The sequence below is a fragment of the Podarcis muralis genome, chromosome 7, assembly GCF_964188315.1.
Source record: "Podarcis muralis chromosome 7, rPodMur119.hap1.1, whole genome shotgun sequence".
Taxonomy (NCBI): domain Eukaryota; kingdom Metazoa; phylum Chordata; class Lepidosauria; order Squamata; family Lacertidae; genus Podarcis; species Podarcis muralis.
Window position 1 is genome coordinate 15,689,170 of NC_135661.1, and position 18,407 is coordinate 15,707,576.

At 46.6% G+C, this 18,407-nt stretch overlaps 1 protein-coding gene across 1 annotated transcript; it reads left to right on the top strand.

The window, feature by feature from the left end:
* The first annotated feature begins 4,967 nt into the window (after positions 1 to 4,967).
* Positions 4,968 to 13,574, top strand: LOC114602967 (kelch-like protein 38). Its single transcript, XM_077930950.1, has 4 exons — positions 4,968 to 5,043; positions 6,459 to 6,537; positions 7,998 to 8,225; positions 11,666 to 13,574. Exons 1-4 carry the CDS (start codon positions 4,968 to 4,970, stop codon positions 13,209 to 13,211), a joined length of 1,929 nt encoding a protein of 642 aa, XP_077787076.1. The 3' UTR covers positions 13,212 to 13,574.
* Positions 13,575 to 18,407: the final 4,833 nt, after the last annotated feature.

An 18,407-nucleotide genomic window follows, 5' to 3' on the forward strand; every position in this document is an offset into this window, starting at 1 on the left:
GCAGAGGCTCAGCCCTCGTAGCCCCTAGAAGTTGGCTCCTATGAGGCAGCCTGTTTTGTAGGCTTCTGTTCTAAAAGATGCAGCGAAAACGAAGAGCAGATATAGAGAAAGAAAAGGAAAATCTACCCAGGCACATTAGACTTGCTGCTGTGGAAATATTTCAGGAGGAGCTCAATGGAGCTGTTCTTTCAGCAGTGCTGATGGAATGGGCCCCTGCTTTCTATCTCTTCCATTAGGACTGTGCTGTTTGATTCCCCCCACCCCCCCAGATCTGGAGGGCCAGGTGGGTGTGTATAGCCATTTAGTAAGGAGCCTGAGGAACCAATCAGTCTTTGTGGGCCCTCATGCTACTGACATTTCCATAGAATCATAGGATTGTGGAGTTGGAAGGGACTCCAAAGCTCATCTGGTCCCTTCCTGCATTGCAGGAGTCACAGCTAAAAAAATCCCTGACAGATGGCCATCTAACCTCTGTATAGAAACTTCCAATGAAGGAGAATCCATCACCTTTTACGGGAGTCCATTCCACTGTCATTCAGCTCTGCACTGTGTTGCCAGGTGGCATGACTGAGCTGAATGGGCTTAAGACCAAACCTAACCCCCCCCCATCTCTGTCAATTTCTTTTTGGAAATTGACACTGGCTTTGGCTCAGCCTTTCGTTGGCAAGCCCTAGGCGCTGAGGCTTTTACCCACAGCGCCACCCGCGTCCGGTTCGAATCCCCGCGGCGGGGTTTGCTCCCGTTGCTCGGTCCCAGCGCCTGCCAACCTAGCAGTTCGAAAGCACCCCTGGATGCAAGTAGATAAATAGGGACTGCTTACTGGGGGGAAGGTAAACGGTGTTTCCATGTGCTGCGCTGGCTTGCCAGATGCAGCTTTCTCACGCTGGCCATGTGACCCGGAAGTGTCTCCGGAGAGCGCTGGCCCCCGGCCTGTTGAGTGAGATGGGCGCACAACCCTAGAGTCTGTCAAGACTGGCCCGTACGGGCAGGGGTACCTTTACCTTTTACCTTTTTTGGCTCAGCCAGCTGAGCAAGTTACGTACATCGGCATATTGTTGGCTGAGCCAGGGTTGGGGGCTTAGCACCAGTGGAGATCCGCAGCACCTTAAATTCCTTGTCACAGGATTAGCCCCCCACCCCAACCTATTATTTATACTGTACCATCAATGGCCAGAGCCGATGACAGGCAGAATGACAGAATCATAGAGTTGGAAGGAATCCTAAGGGTTATCTATTCCAATCCTGTGCAATGCAGGAATCTCAGCTGAAGCATCCAAGACAGATGGCCACCCACCTTCTGCTTAAAAACCTCCAACAAGTTCTATGAATTCTAATTTTGTCCTCCTCCTCCTCCTCCTCCTCCCTGATGTGTTCTACAAGGAGCAACAGCTCCCAAGGAAGCACTGACAGCCATGGTAACTCTCCGGAATGAATATGCAACAACAATATTCTTTATTTCGGTCCAATGACCCACAATACATTTTCTTTTCTAAAATATTTTTTATTAGGGATTTCAAAATAACAATTTAACAAAAATACATTCTCCACATTTCCCCCCTCCATTTCCCCCTCCCCCCTGAAAAAGAAAAACCCACCCTCCCACCCACAGACTTCCCTCAGCTCCTCTCTCTGGTTTCTCAGCACATGTTATTCTCTGCATGTTATAAAATTGTAAAGATCCTCAATTTATCTATCTGTATGTTGCCAATAAAGAATTTGTGAGAGTTTATTCAAAACCTGCCAAGGAGTCCAGTTCATTTTGTTGTTTCTTTCAATACTTCGTAAAAGGTTCCCATTCTTCTTTAAAGTCACAGTTATCCTTGTCACGTAGTTTATGTGTCAATTTCGCCAGTTCCGCATAGTCCATCAATTTCTCTTGCCACAGTTCTTTAGTCAGGATTTCCTCATTCTTCCATCCTTGTGCTATTAAGACTCTTGCCGCCGTTGTTGCATACATGAAAATGTTTTTTTAATTTCCTTGGCAGGTCTACAAAAACATTTTCAAAAGCAAAGATACAGAGATACAGGGCAAGGGTTCCAAGACGGATCACTGTGTTTTAACCAAAGCATGTATGGTTTCTATTTTTTATTATAAGCAAGAGGGCAGACAGCTGGAGGCTGCTGAGTGCTGACTGAGGAGGATGGGGCACAGCCCCATTTGCCCTGAAGGAGCAGCCTCCACTGTATGTGATCATTCCAAAAAATAATCATCTATTGATCATTAAGCCCTTTTGTGATTGTGTATTTGCACCCAGGGCCATAAGTCTTGGCAGGCCAGGGTGCATGTTTATTTTGCTGCTCTGCTGACAATCCTACTTCATTCTGGCCCCAACAGGATTTGACCGCTGGACTGTTTGCTTTCTTGGTTGTCCAAGGCTGGATTCCCCCTTTGCCTCCCCTTGCAGATCTGAATCACCTTTTCTCTACAAGGATGTATCTCTCGGTTTCCCTCTGCTTCCCTTCGTTTCTTAGAGAAACCCCTGTTTCTATTTTGAGCCTGAGAATGAGGAAATGGATTGGAAGCAGTGAAAGAAGATACACTCTATGTTGTTGTGAAACCCTCCTGCGTAACCTTGACACTACAGTAGGGGTGAACCTAAGCACTAAATAGCATCAAAATAGCACCATGAACCACGAGAACCTAAGGAGAGCCCTCCTGAACCAGTGGTTCAACTGGTCCAGTATCCTGTTCTCACAGTGGCCAACAAGATACCTGTTTCAAGAAGCCCCCCAATAGGACTTGGGCACAACAGAAACTCCCATCACTTGTGATTCCTAACAACTGTTTTTCAGACAATGAAGGCAGAATGGAGGCATAGTGGCTAGTAGCCTTATGGTACTTGTGACCCTTTGGATGTTGCTAGACTACAGCTTGCATGATCCCTCACCACCAATCGTACTGGGATTGATGAGTACTGGAGACAAACAACATCCAGAGACTCACAGGTTTCCCAATGAAAATGTAACAGCTCATGAGGCAGGGCCCAACCAATGACATACCATCCAACATTTCTTCAATGAAAATAGCGATGTCCTACTCTATTAATAATAATAATAATAATAATAATAATAATAATAATAATAATAATAATAATATCTTTATATCCCAGCCACTCTAGGCAGCTCTCAACAAACATAAAAACATAATAAGATATCAAACATTAAAAAACTTACAGGGCTGCCTTCTGATGTCTTCTAAAGGTTACTTATCTCCTTGGCTCAGGAGGGGAGGGGGTCACATAACTCTATAACTTCCAATGAAAATAGGGACGTTCTACTATACCCACCAACATTTCTCTGATGAAAATAGAGACATCCTAAGGAAAAGCAGGACATCCTGAGATCAAATCACAAACTGGGACAGCTTCTGTAAATCTGGGACTGTCTCTGGAAAATTTGGACACTTGGAGGGTCTGCAATGATGCTCTCCGTTGCTCAAAGAATTCCTTCTGAAGCTGTTTGTTCTTGTTCTATGGTCCATTTAAGCCCCGCCCCTCCTTTCCTGAAGCCACACCTCCCCTCTCCTAATCCTTAATGAGGCTCCAGGTGTGCCCCCTCCCCGTCCATGCAAGGCACACAATTGGAGAATAACAAATCAGAGCACAATAAGCAAAACAGACTATGACACCTCTGCCAGTTGGACCAATTGGAGGCTGGGTGATGTTCAGGCTGGGAGGGGCAAAGCTTGGGGGAAGGAAGATCAGGCTGCACACCAGACTTCCGGACAGAGGTGGGGTTATGGAGATGGGAATTAGTCTTGTGGGTTGATAGGAATAACTGGGATGGGAGGCAAGTTGCAGGCCCTGTGGGGAGGGCCATGGAGCTATAGCTGTGTCTCAATATGGAAAGACTCAAAGGCTTCACTTGCTGTGTGTGCTGAATCTGAAGCCATGGCCTTCGGGACCCTCTCTAGAAACTTAATGGGGAGCCCAAGATCTGTTGAAGTGTTAACGTTGTGAGTCCCTCCATCCTAAGCTCAGGCTGTATATATGTGTAAATGAAACCATACATGCCCTAAAGCAGGGGTCAGCAAACATTTTCAGCAGGGGGCTGGTCCACTGTCCCTCAGACCTTGTGGGGGGTTGGACTATATTTTTTAAAAAGAAAATGAATGAATTCCTATGTCCCACAAATAACCCAGAGATGCATTTAAAATAAAAGCACACATCCTACTCATGTAAAAACACCAGGCAGGCCCCACAAATAACCCATAGATGCATTTTAAATAAAAGGACACATTCTACTCATGTAAAAACATGCTGATTCCTGGACCGTCCGCGGGCCGGATTTAGAAGGCGATCGGGCCAGATCCAGCCCCTGGACCTTAGTTTGCCTACCCATGCTCTAAAGAATCCACAGTCTTCATGGACTTTCATTCCAAGGAACCAAAACCTGAAAACAGACCTCTGGCACCCTTGGAGCATCTTTCTCCTTGGGGACTGGGGGGCATGCAACCCATAACTAAAATATGTAACAAAACTAACACAACACACACGAATTAAAACAGGGGACTCATGTCAACAGATTGGGGCTGATCAATGTGTGAAGCAAAATGCTAGATGAGTCTTTGCAGGGATCTTCTAATATTCTGAGGAACTTTAGAAGAGCTCACTGGATCAAGCCAATGACATCCTGTTCTTAACCGAGGTGAACCAAATCCCCATGGGAAACCTGAGCACAGCAGTGCTCCCTGTTCCTATCGTTTCCAGCAACTGACATTCAGAGGCATTACTGCATTCAACCATGGAAGCAGAGAGTAGTCCCCATGACCAGTAGTCATCAATGGCCTTTTTCTGATAAACTTGCGTCTTTGCCTACATCTTGCACTTGACTGGGAGTCTCCGATTCAGATTTCTTGCCAATGACATCTTCTCATCTTTATTCTGTGTCTTCCCTCCCCACCCCCCCACCAGCAGGAATGACTTGCAATACAGCTTTGCTATCTGGGAGCAGGTAGGAGTGCAATGATGAATTCACCTTGGGACAGAGATGATGATATCGTTGGAGAGGAACACAAGTCTTTGAATCAGTACATACGAGAGGGTAGGTCCTCCGATATCTGAGCCCACCATGGCTGGGCAAGATTTTTTTACCATCTATTTCATGTTCACTCAGAAGCAAGCCTTGTTGTGTTCAGTGGGGCTTATTTCCTAGTACACTGGTACCTTGGGTTAAGAACTTAATTCGTTCTGGAGGTCCGTTCTTTACCTGAAACTATACCTAACCTGAGGTACCACTTTAGCTAATGGGGCCTCCCACTGCTGCTGCACAGCCAGCGCACGATTTCTGTGCTCATCCTGATATAAAGTTCTTAACCGGAGGTACTATTTCTGGGTTAGTGGAGTCTGTAACCTGAAGCATCTGTAACCCGAGGTACAACTGTAGTTGTGTTTTAAGGAATGCAGCCCATAGCAATGGAAACTTTTATTTTTCTTCGTTTTCTTTTCTCGAAATATGTTTATTGATACTTGTCCAAAGATATACAAAAATTCATATCTATTGCATAGTATACTTTTATAATACACTGAAATATTTCATCTAAAAGAGAACAGAGGTGGGAAGAATATTTTTAAAAGTGTGGGGGAGGTAGAAATAAAGGTAGAAAGAAAAAACGTTGGAAGGGAAAAGAATAGGGAGAATAGAGAAAAAAAAAAAGACCTTCAGTTCTTTGTCCTGCAGCTACATATAGTATTCACACATTAACACCCGACCATTCTATCTTCTATAAACCGGTATTTTTTTCAATCTTCAAATGCAGATATTACAAGTTCATTTTCTCTTTCACGCAAAAAAGTCCATAAGAAGTTTCCAGTCCTGCATAAATGTCAATAATGATTTTTCTTTAATTAAAAACATTGTGGAAACTTTTTAATGGGACGGTAACATCCATTCCATTCTTGGACCACATTACTTAATGCAGAGGTAAGAAGAAAATCAGCTTGGTGCACGTGTTAATGTGAAGCAACCACATTTGCAGCTTCCTGAAACAGTATGCAAAGCAAGGAACAGCTGTCCTTTCATGTTTGCACTTCTCCAAATGTTGTGATTTTTCTGCCAGCAAAAGGGGGGGGGAGCATTTAATATATGTATATTATAGCAAAGTGTGCATAGCAAATCATGCATAAGTATTAATAACCAGTGCTTTTCCTCCCTAAAAAAATGTTTGGGGGTACTCTCATTTTGACTCAAGAAAACCACCATTTTATAGTTCAAATTGGGAAAAATAAATACAGTAAATGGACAAAAGTACGAAGATTCACAAAATGTTTAGGGATATGCGTGCCTTTGCTTTCCCCCAGGAAGGAAGCACTGTTAATAGCATACCTAAAAATGCATTCTGTTTGGGAGAAATAATTTGCAAAAGTTGGGCAGCCCCCACTGGTCGCACCACTAATAAGGCTTCACTTCTGATGGCTGTCTGCTCTGTCTCATCGCACACATTCCCTCTCTTCCTATAGGGCTGAATCATCTTCTCCAGGAACAGCTCCTCTGCGACACAACCATCGTGGCCAAAGGCGAACGGTTCCCCTGTCACAGGTATTTATTTATACATGTTGGGGTTACTATTTGTCATGCAGGCAAAGGGCCTGCTCTGGGTTTAGAAGGGCCCCTGGGCAAGACACTCTCCATGTGGTTCCCTCTGCATGTGACTTGATCTCATCACCACCTGCTCCTCTTCCTTGTAATTACAGTGGTACCTCGGTTTACGAACAGTCCAGTCTACGAACTATTTGGTTTATGAAATCTACAAAACCGGAAGTGGTGCCCCGGTTTGTGAACTTCACCTCGGTATACAAATGGAAGCCGAATGATGAAAGGGTACTGGCGGCGGGAGGCCTCATTAGGGAAAGCATGCCTCGGTTTAAGAACAGATTTGGTTTAAGAACGGACTTCAGGAACAGATTAAGTTCGTAAACTGAGGTACCACTGTACCACCACATGCATGCTTGCTTGGACTCCAAATCAATTCAGTCTAGACAGCATGTCTCATGGTCAGGCATGATGGGAATTGTAGTTCTAGCAACATCGGAAGGTCCTTGGGATTTGACATCCCTGGTTTAGCGCAACTCACACGGAATGCCTTGTTGACATTCTTTGCTATATAGCTCTTTCCAGCATAATCCTGGAAATTCTCGTGCTAAGCTTCCTAGATCTACTCACATTGGGTCATTGGGTCATTCTCTACCATGGTTGAAACAGCATCCATGTACTCATGAGGTATGGGGTGGTTAAGGTGCTGGACTTTGGTTCCCATCAGCCATAATCACTATGAGGTTTTTCCTACAACCAAGTGGGCATATACGTTTTATGAAATATCGAAACAAAATAAATTATGGGACCTGTAGTCCACCAACACCTGGAGGTTCTTAGGCCTCCCCATCCCCAGTTTAGGGGAACTCCTATAGAATCAAACAATGGTCAGAAGAAGAAGAAGAAGAGTTTGGATTTGATATCCCGCCTTTCACTCCCTTTAAGGAGTCTCAAAGCGACTAACATTCTCCTTTCCCTTCCTCCCCCACAACAAACACTCTGTGAGGTGAGTGGGGCTGAGAGACTTCAAAGAAGTGTGACTAGCCCAAGGTCACCCAGCAGCTGCATGTGGAGGAGTGGAGAGGCAAACCCGGTTCCCCAGATTACGAGACTACCGCTCTTAACCACTACACCACACTGGCAGAAGTGGGGCCATCATTCTCCCCCCCCCCCCAGGCTACAAGAGACTGCAATAATTAGAAACAAAATACAGGAGCTGGTAGACACAGGAACATTAGAAACTGCCTTATACTAAGTCAGACCTTTGGTCTATCTAGATCAGGGTTGTCTACACTGTGAGTCAATGCTTTTAAACTCGCTCATAAATGGTTTGGGGTTGAGCAGTGAGGTAGCCCAAGTTTGCTGACAGAGATTCCACCTGGCTCAAGGTAGCTAAGGAATGCTGAATTAGAGATTGATACCCTGACCTCCTAATGTCAACACATCCCTCCCTCCCTGTTGTTTAGGATGCTCCTTGCTGCCATCAACCCCTACTTCCGAGCCATGTTCTCCAACTCCTTCCGGGAGTCAAAGGATGGAGAGGTTCTGCTGCAAGACATGGAGCCCTCCATTGTCCAAGCTGTGGTGAACTATTACTACACGGAGGAGATTGCGCTCGTGCCGGAGATGGCCCAAGACCTGTTTGTAGCAGCCAGCAGGCTTCAAATCCTTCCACTGCTCGAGAGTTGCTCCAGGTAATCCCTAAATAATGCCACGTCTTTGAACATTGGTATCCTAATAATAATAATAATAATAATAATAATAATAATAATAATAATTTTTATTTATACCCCGCCCTCCCCAGCCAAGGCCGGGCTCAGAGCGGCTTACAAGCAATAATAAAAACAAGAAGAATGATTACAACTTAAAAACAAAAATAAAATACAACATTTACTGCCTTATACCAGGTTAGACCATTGTTCCATCTATCTCAGTATTGTCTCCACTGGCTGGCAGCAGCTCTCGAGCGAGGTTTCTTCTGACCTTATCTGGAGATGCTGGGATCAAACCTTGGACTTGATGCTCTGAGCTATGGTCCATCCCTAAATATGAAGCAAGATTCTAGTCCTCCCATTTGTGAACAAAGTGCTGGCTTAACCAGGAAGCTGCTTTACAGTGAGTCAAATCAGTGGTCGACTAGCTTTGTACTGTGAACAGTGAGTGGCAGTGATTGCTCTCCTGGGTTTCAGGCAGAAGTCTCTCCCAGCCCTACCTGAAGATTGAATCTGGGATCTTTCACTTGCAAAACAAATCCTCCAGCCCTGGGCAATGGCCCCTTAGTGGGAAATGCCCATCTTGTTTTGTATCGCTTATCCAGGGAGAGACCTATGCAACTCTCTCAGTTTGTTCTCAGGTAGGGAATTTATTAAGTAAAAAGGCAACCAATGTTCAAGCAAGACAATACCCATCTTCATTGATTGTATTGCGGTAAAGGACGGTTCCATAAAGGGACAGGAACCGTAACAAACACAGGGTCTTTTCAGCTTTTATGCCACCTCACAATCACCCAGTTAATCAGACAAGGCACATCACATTTGTCGTACAGTTATTGCCATGTTGTCCATTACATGTCAGCTAAGCCAGTGGCAGGTGGCGGGATGCGAGTGGCGCTGTGGGTTAAACCACAGAGCCTAGGGCTTGCCATTCAGAAGTTCAGTGGTTCAAATCCCCTCGACGGGGTGAGCTCCTGTTGCTCGGTCCCTACCTGCCAACCTAGCAGTTCCTCCTGCCAACCTAGCAGTTCGAAAGCACATCAAGTGCAAGTAGATAAATAGGTACCACTCTGGCAGGAAGGTAAACAGCATTTCTGTGCATTGCTCTGGTTCACCAGAAGCGGCTTAGTCATGCTGGCCATGTGACCCAGAAACTGTATGTCGGCTCCCTTGGCCAGTAAAGCGAAACGAGCACCGCAACCCCAGAGTCGTCCATGGCAGGACCTAATGGTCAGGGGTCCCTTTACCTAAGCCAGTGACATGACATCTTTATGAACCAGCCAAGTTAACAGCATGGGTTGGTCAGTAGCACAAGCCGATCAGAACAGTAAACACGACCAGTTTGCACGGAAAGTGTATCTCCATCTTCTCTGCCTCAAATTGGTGTGAAAGGAGGACCCCTTTGAAATAAGGCCTTCTGCCTCTTCTGTAACTACAGGCAACCCCTGATTCGTGTGGTAGTTGCATTCCTGGTTATTGTGCATGATGGTGGAACATGCATAAGCCCACTCCTCCCTGTTATGCCCCTGCCCCACCCCCTTCTGCCTCCTGTTTCACCCTCTTTTCTGGCTGCTTCCGGGTTGCCGCGATACACACTTTCATGGTCGTGCGTCAATTGGACTCACATAAATCAGTTGTTGCCTGGATGTTCAAGCTATTGCAGATTCTGGGGAAGTGGAATATTATGGTGCAAAGACATTCCCTTCTCCAATCAAGTGCACTTCCATCACATGCTGAAGCAATAGGGATAGATAAATATGGATCCAAACTACAAGAAAGAAGATTCCACCTAAACATTAGGAAGAACTTCCTGACAGTAAGAGCTGTTCGACAGTGGAATTTGCTGCCAAGGAGTGTGGTGGAGTCTCCGTCTTTGGAGGTCTTTAAGCAGAGGCTTGACAACCATATGTCAGGAGTGCTCTGATGGTGTTTCCTGCTTGGCAGGGGGTTGGACTCGATGGCCCTTGTGGTCTCTTCCAACTCTATGATTCTATGAAATATGTCCATTTTTCTCAGTTTCTCAGTTTTCCAACCGTCAGTTTGCCCCATTTCTGTATCAAAATTTCTTTTTATAAGCTTGCGGGAAAATCGGCAGACCTTTTCTAGTGCCTTTCTCCTAGGTATATGCATTCCCCCCTCCCTTTTATTTTGCAAGCAATAATGTAGATGCTCCCCTTTTGATTGGAGAACTGCTTTGCACAATTGTTGAAAAATGGCTATGTTTTCACTTTGCCTTTAGATTCAAGAAGTGTAGATTAGGTAGATTGACTTTAAAGTGTGAACCAAAGTAATTTCTCCCCCATGAGTCAGGAGTGACATCTGCAGGGCTCATGCACAATTCCAGATAAGATGTAGTGTGCCAAAGAGTTGCATTCATATTATTCAGCCTGCACACTCGGATTTTGCAATTATATTCTGATTACAGGCATAGGGTAGTTTAAAAGTCAACTCCTCTTCCCAGGAAACTCTAGGAATTATCGTTCTGGGAGGGGAATAATGCTCTCTTAACAACTCTCTCAGTTTTTAAGGTACATTTTATTTATAGATTTTTTTTTTAAAAAAACCAAACAAAATAAATTGTACAACTTTTTCAAATTAACATTCAATTAGTGTTCGAATTCCCTTCCAGTCCTCGGTGGTTCTCCAATTTTTCTAATATTGCTGTATATTATAATTATTCTGTACATTACCTCCTCCACAGTATTCTCAGATATGTATTTTACTGCTGCTCTTACTCTAAACCTGCTTGTGTTTCAACTTGTTTACAATGATTTTTTAAAAAGTAATCTACAAACATTTTCCAATCCTGCCGACAAACAGTCTCATCTTGATCTCTAATTTTACTAGTTAGACTTGCTAATTCAGCATCTTCCATCAGTTGGGTCTCCTAACAACTCTCAGCACCCTTAACAAACTGCACTTCCTAAGTTCTTTTTGGAGAAACTGTTTAATTGTCCCGATGCTGCTTTAAATGTTATTGTGCAGATGTGGTCATACACATCTTGTCTAGCTCATCTTCTACAGCAGTGTGTCCTTTGTCAGCTGTGGTCTAAACCACTGAGCCTCTTGGGCTTGCCAATCAGAAGGTTGGTGGTTTGAATCCCCACGACGGAGTGAGCTCCCATTGCTCTGTCCCAGCTCCTGTCAACCTACCAGTTTGAAAGCTAACCAGTGCAAGTAGATAAATAGGTACCACTGTGGCAGGTAGGTAAACGGCGTTTCCGTATGCTCTGGTTTCTGTCAGGGTGTCCCGTTGTGCCAGAAGCGGTTTAGTCATGCTGGCCACATGACCCGGAAGGCTGTCTGTGGATAAATGCCGGCTCCCTCAGCCTGAAAGCGAGGTGAACCCCATAGTCACCTTTGACTGGACTTAACCATCCAGGGATCCTTTACCTTTTTACCTTCCCATCTGTCTGCCCCAGATACCTCTTGGAACACATCTCCCCAGAGAACTGCCTTTCGCTCTACCAACTGGGCTTCGCACACAGCGACCCTGATCTCCTCCAAGAAGCCAAGATCCTGGTCAACCTGCACTTCAAGCGCCTCTCCATCGAGGACAAGACCTTCCCCAACTTGAACCTCAGTACCCTCATTAGCATCATCTCCTTGGATAGTCTGGTGGTCTCTTCCGAACTCACCGTCTACCGGGCCGTATGGCGCTGGGTGATGGCCCAGAGTGACAGCCGCCTGCCATTTCTGGGGCAGCTCCTGACGCATGTGCGCCTCCCGCTCTTGACCCAGGAGGAGCTGAGGGTGGTCCAGTCCGAGCTGATATGCAACAGGGACGTCCGCATGCGGTGGAAGCGCTTCAACCGCCAGGAGAGGCTGCAGCACAGCGGAGGCCTGCGAAGAGGGATGTACTCCACCTGCATCATCTGCGTGGACCTCTTCAACATGCAAGGCCCAGAACTGAAGACCAAGGACTTCCAGGTCGGCTGCTTCGACCCCCAGGCTGAAACGTGGGGGAAAATGCCCCTGTTGAAACGCCTGTATTGCGCCCGCTGTGTGGCAGTCGGGGACAAGCTGTACGTCACCGGAGGGGTCCACACGGATAACTCTTATTCGGACACGATGCACGAGTACAGCCCCTTGAGGGGTCGCTGGACTCAGCTCCCTTCCATGTCTGTGGCCAGGGCCTCCCACGGCTTCCTCGCCTGCAACCAGCAGCTGTTCGCCATGGGTGGCTGGTGCAAGTATGAGGGCTACCTCGACACAGCGGAGTGCTTCGACTTGGAGAGAAAGTTCTGGGCCCCGATTAAAAGGATGCCTTTTGCGCTCAGCCACTTTGCCTCGGCGGTGCTCAGGAACAAGCTCTACTTGGTCGGCGGCGTCACAAAAACCATCGGCTCATGGTACGCTTCCCAGAAGGTCCTGATCTACGAAGTGAGCTCTGACACGTGGAGTCAAGTGTACCTGGACAACGAGTGCTACTGGTCTGGCGCTGTGGCCATGAACAACGGGATCTATGTGATCGGGGGCTACTTCCGGAGCCGGACGAGGCACAACGAGCGCTGGTCGGAAACAGGGAACCTGCGCTGCACCCGGAAGTGCTTCTTTCTGGGGGAAGATGGCCAGTTGGACAGGAGAGTCACTATCCCCAGGCTGCCCATAGAGCTGGCGGGGGCCGGTGTGGTGCGCTGGAAGCACCGCATTTACGTGCTGGGTGGGGAGAACACCTACATGTATAACAACCTGAAAGGAGAGAACGAAGAGGAATATTATAACACTGTTTACTACTGGGAACTCGGAGCCCCTAAGTGGGTCCAGTGCCAAGAGAGGCTGCCATTCACCAAATGGGGACTCAGCGGCTTTGGCTGCACCACCATGAAGGTCCCCAAAAAGCCCATCCTAGAGCTTTTCCGAAAGACATCGGTTGCACTGACAGCCATAGAGGTGGTGAGGCTCACAGACAGCTTGCAAAGTGCTTTCTACAGCGATGATCTGCCTGAGAAACCTGAAGGCACTTAACTCTCGAGAGGTATAGAACAGAAGGACTGGTCATCACCTACCCACTTGTGTTCAGTTTTTTATTTGTAATTTGTATGATTTTCCATCTAAGTGGTGTAAGAGAGGGCCGGGGAACCTCAAACCCAGGGGTAGGGTTGCCACCTTTGTTCAGGCAAAATACAGAATAGGATGGCGGGTTGGGTTGTGGGCTGGATGAGGTGGCAATTGCCCCTGCCCCCCGGCACTGAAATGACTTTAAAGCAATCAGTTGCACTCTATTGTAGCCAACCCGGATGCCACTCTGGAATTTGTCACACACAGACACGTGCTCATGGATTTGCAAACCTGTCTGTGCTTTGCTACCCAGAGCTCAAATCCATGACCTTTCACACACCCTTTCAAACACATCCAGTACTGTACGTTCAGGCCAGGACAAAATAAATAAATAGTGGGGCATATTCTGATGAGGAAACAGACTTTGTTCCACATGTTATGCTTCTGAAGGAGAGGAAAAAACATTAGGAGTGGAGGGCAAGCCTTATGGGGAGCTAATTCTCCCTCACCCTCCTCTCCCAAATATCCTGTAGAACATAGTTATGTTCAGAACTGGGGCTTCTGAGCTACACTGACACAAAACCACTTGTTTCTAGAATCTCGGAACCTGTTTCTCTCTGAGGAATGCAGTGGTGTAGCATGGGTTGCCAGAGCCCAGGGCTACTTGAAGGGGGGAATGGAAGGGAGGGAACTGGGTGGAGTATGCCTGTGTATTCAACTGCTTAACAGCACCTGCGTTATCCAGGAGATTGCAGCCACAGAGATAAGCAGAGTCATTCCATTGTCTGGAGAGGTCATACCTGGTTTGCATGGTTAAGAGCAGTAGTCTCGTAATCTGGTGAACCGGGTTCGCGTCTCCGCTCCTCCACATGCAGCTGCTGGGTGACCTTGGGCTAGTCACACTTCTCTGAAGTCTCTCAGCCCCACTCACCTCACAGAGTGCTTGTTGTGGGGGAGGAAGGGAAAGGAGAATGTTAGCCCAGTATTTACATGCCTTTATTTCTGTCTTTTCCAGCAGTACAGAGAAACGTGTCTGCACTCTCTTAACACCAACAGCAGAGAGAGAGAAACTCCTCCCCTGTACTTCCAGTACAGGTCAGATGACACTCTGAGCTAACATCCGGTGCTCAGTACAGTGAATAGACTGTCCCTTTGTTCCCACGGTACAGTCCCAAACATCAACATTCTGTCTGGCTTTCCAGCCAGCTGGAGCTCGCTGCTGCATTGCTCCTTTTTCGTAACATCCTCCCCCAAAAGAATCAATGCGTGTTGTTGCGAGCAAAGCTTGATCCAGAGAAGAAAACAAACAGTTGTTATACACATAACACTCCCCTGTTGTTTCAGTTCCACCCTTGGAACTCCCCGCCACTGGTTTCCCCAGTGTACCTCTCTGGTTGTCTGGCTTCCAAGGAATGAGTGCATCTGCATTACCTTGGCTAGCAACTCTCTGTTGTGTCTTTGTCTCTGACTTAGACACAGCTTCAACCTGTCCTCGGTTGTGTACAACAGCAGCACATGCAACAGCTAAGTTGGCAAACTCTTTTGAATACCTCTTGGGTGGTACACCCTTTGTAACTCTCTCAGACCTGCGTATGAGGTGCTGATCCTCTCTGCTCACTAGTTCAGCCTCTGGACTCTTAGGAGAACCAGTACCAATGGTAAACAGTGGTTCATCCTCCATCTGTGAAGGTCTATCCATTGTGTGAGATTTCCTCTCAATGACTGTGTCAACTGAGCTCCCTGAGCTACTACTGTCGCTCTCAGTACCACTGTAATCAGTAAAATCATCATCATCATCCGAATCGTCCCCTGTGGGAAATGTGTGAACAATTACTCTCTCCTGTTCAGGAGCACTCTCTAGAAATTTTGTGAGAATCACCTCACCAGATTCAGCCAAATTACTCTGTAGAGACCCTTTTCATAACCCACAAAAAATGCCTCTGGCATTCTTTACTCCACCTGGAGCTTCTGTCCTCACATGAGACCCAAAAACCTTAAAATGGGCAACAGAAGGTTTTCTGTGGAACAGCTTCTCAAAAGGAGAACTTCCCAACTCTTTTGAAACCTTTCTCAACCACGTGTAACAATAACACATTATCGCCTCCGCCCAGAACTCATGTGGCAGATGTGAACTAAGCAATTGCGCATTCATTCCCTTTTGCAATTCTTTGTTCACCCGTACACAGACACCCCTGTTCCACGCTTCCGCTGAAACAGCAACCTTGTGTCTTATCCCTTTCTTCTGCAGGAACTCCTGAAAATCCTGTAAAAGAAAAATTTGCTTCTCATCTGTGAAAAGACAATCAATGTTAGCATCATGCACATTTTTAACCTTGTCACAAAACTCTTTAAACCTTTCTAAGGCTTCTTGTGGTTTCTCTAACACATAAATCCAGACAAAATTAGAGAAATGATCCACACACACAAGATAAAATCTTGCATTTCCTCTAGATGGTGCTAGAGGACCAATCACATCAGCATACACCTGCTGAAATGCTCTGTCGACCCTGGTCACCTTCCTGGCGTCCATCTTGGTCACACCTGCGAGAGAAATAACGTTAGAATCAGAAGAATTACATTTCATGTAATCACTTTGATCAAAAGTCAACAAATACAGTCCATCTTTCTCTCTGGCAGAAAGATACAACTCTCCATCTTTGAAGATGTTGCAGCTTTCAGCATCATAGGACAGTTTCAGTCCTTTCTTTGCAATCTGCGAAACACTCAGCAGATTGAACTTCAATTCAGGAACCAAGTACACATTGTTTATAGTCAAGTTCAGACTCTCAAGATACACAGTCCCAAACCCGGTCGCTTCCAGCTCCTGACCGTTGGCCTGCTTCACAGCGAAGCTTTGCTTCTTAAACGTTGAAAACAGTTCTCTGTGTGGGGACATGTGAACCGTGCAACCCGTGTCGATTACAAATGTGTTCTCAACATCTGGCGTGGTTCCTTTCGACATCAAAGCCTTTGCAGGTTTCACCTGAGACTTGGTATGACTTTTGCCTGATGCCTCAGGCTTTGCTGAGCTGCCCTTAGCTCCTTTTGGCTGGCGTGGCTTCTTACAGTTCCGCTGAAGATGCCCAGCCTGTCCACAATTGTAACATCGGACAACGTTCAAAGCTACAGCATGCTCTCCAGTAGCAACATCAGTGAGGGAATTAGAACTCCGTTCCTCCCTCCCCCTGTCAGCAACATCCATTGTTGCTCGCACAGGAACAGCAACAGCAACAGTTCCTTCACTCCCCCATCTGGGGTCAAAGCTCTCCTCAGCTTTCAATGAGCTCTCAGGAACTTGGCCAGCATCATCTTGGCTCACCCCTTCTGGGGTAGTCATCCATCCAGACCATGATGAATAACTGTCTCTAGTCAGGGGAGACGAGTAAGGCAAGCCTCACCCCTTCTTGGCATCCATTTTGAATCCAAGCCTCAGCTCTCACTTTCAAGCCTGCTAAAATCCAATAGCTGGCTGTTTACGCTCTTGGCACCTGGCAGCGAAACGCTGGCTGCTATGGAAAGTCCCCTCCAAGAGCTCGTGAGATTGCAGTCAAAACAACTCTGTTGTTTTTTTCCGCCTCTCTGAGGCCCAGCCTCACAGTCCAGCCCCTTTGTCAGTAACTTTCCACTTTACTGACGGTCGTTGCTTAGCAACTGTGCATTCCACTCTTTGAACAGGAAATCTTATCAACCACAAGAATTCCTGGTATGCAGGCCGAGCTTCCAAGCTGCAGGCCTCCTCTTTCAGAGCTGTTTTTTCCAAACGCAGCTCCCGTGAACCAGAGAATGAATCAATCTGCGTTCACACTTTTAGCCCGAAATTCAGCATACCTTGGGGCTCCGTTGCTTGGAAAACACCTCCTCTCGGTGTCCAGCCGTCTGTTCAGCCTCCAGCTGCACGCAGACGTTATCTTCTTTCACTTGGTGCAGAGGATGAAGAACGATCCATCTACCTCTCATGCTGATTTCCATGGATCTAAAAACCACCGGCAATGCTACCAGTTGTCGGAATCTCAAGCATTGTCAGAGGAATTGGCCACTCTCCAGGCACCCGGCTTGAGTTCCTTGTTGACCTTCCCGTCTGCAACTCCCGGCAAGATACAGGCGAAGGTCTCTATCGGCGATCCTCCTCTAACGTGAGAAGAACACACCACTCCCCCTCCTCCCTGCCATCCCCAGGGAGGGGAAAGAGACAGACAGAAATGTATTTACATGCCTTTATTTCTGTCTTTTCCAGCAGTACAGAGAAACGTGTCTGCACTCTCTTAACACCAACAGCAGAGAGAGAGAAACTCCTCCCCTGTACTTCCAGTACAGGTCAGATGACACTCTGAGCTAACATCCGGTGCTCAGTACAATGAATAGACTGTCCCTTTGTTCCCACGGTACAGTCCCAAACATCAACATCCTGTCTGGCTTTCCAGCCAGCTGGAGCTTGCTGCTGCATTGCTCCTTTTTCGTAACATCTATATGGGCTCTTGGATACCCCACAAGGGAAAAGGGCAATTTTTGTTTACAACAACCCAGAAGGGAATGCAGCCCTTGGGGTGAAAAGCCTCAGCACTCTTGAGTTTGTGTGTGTAGGAGAGACAGAATGAATGGATGGGTGCAGAAGAGAGAGGGTGTTGAATATCCACAAGGGAATATAGCTCTCAGCCCCCAAAATGTTGCTCCCCCTGTTCTAACAGGCACAAATTATCCCTAAATGAAGAGAGGCAACTAACACAAAAGCTGGACATTCCTGCGCTAGCTGATTTGAAGTCTCCTGGTGATTTCATCAGGACGCTGAACACCTGAGATACACACTTTTGGGACCCACCCTCGATCATGCATTGCTTTTAACAGATTTTAATATTTTACTTTGACATTGCAATAATGCAGTCCTGTGACCTTACGGGCAGGCAAGAAATGTTAGTTGTGCTGCCTGCATTGCAGGTGATTGGGTTAAGTGATCCTTCCAATTCTTTGATTCTATGAAATCTAAGAACCATTTTTTTTTTATAAAGGCAGTCACAGAAGGGGTTCTAGGTTTCACCCTTCTCGTACGGGTCTTACCATGGATCTTGCTTAGGACCTGTGTGGTGATGAGGCAGAGCAGAGAAGCCAGGCGGCTCACTAGCATTTTCAGTTAAACCCCTCCTTTGTGGTTAGCTCGCATCTTGCTGG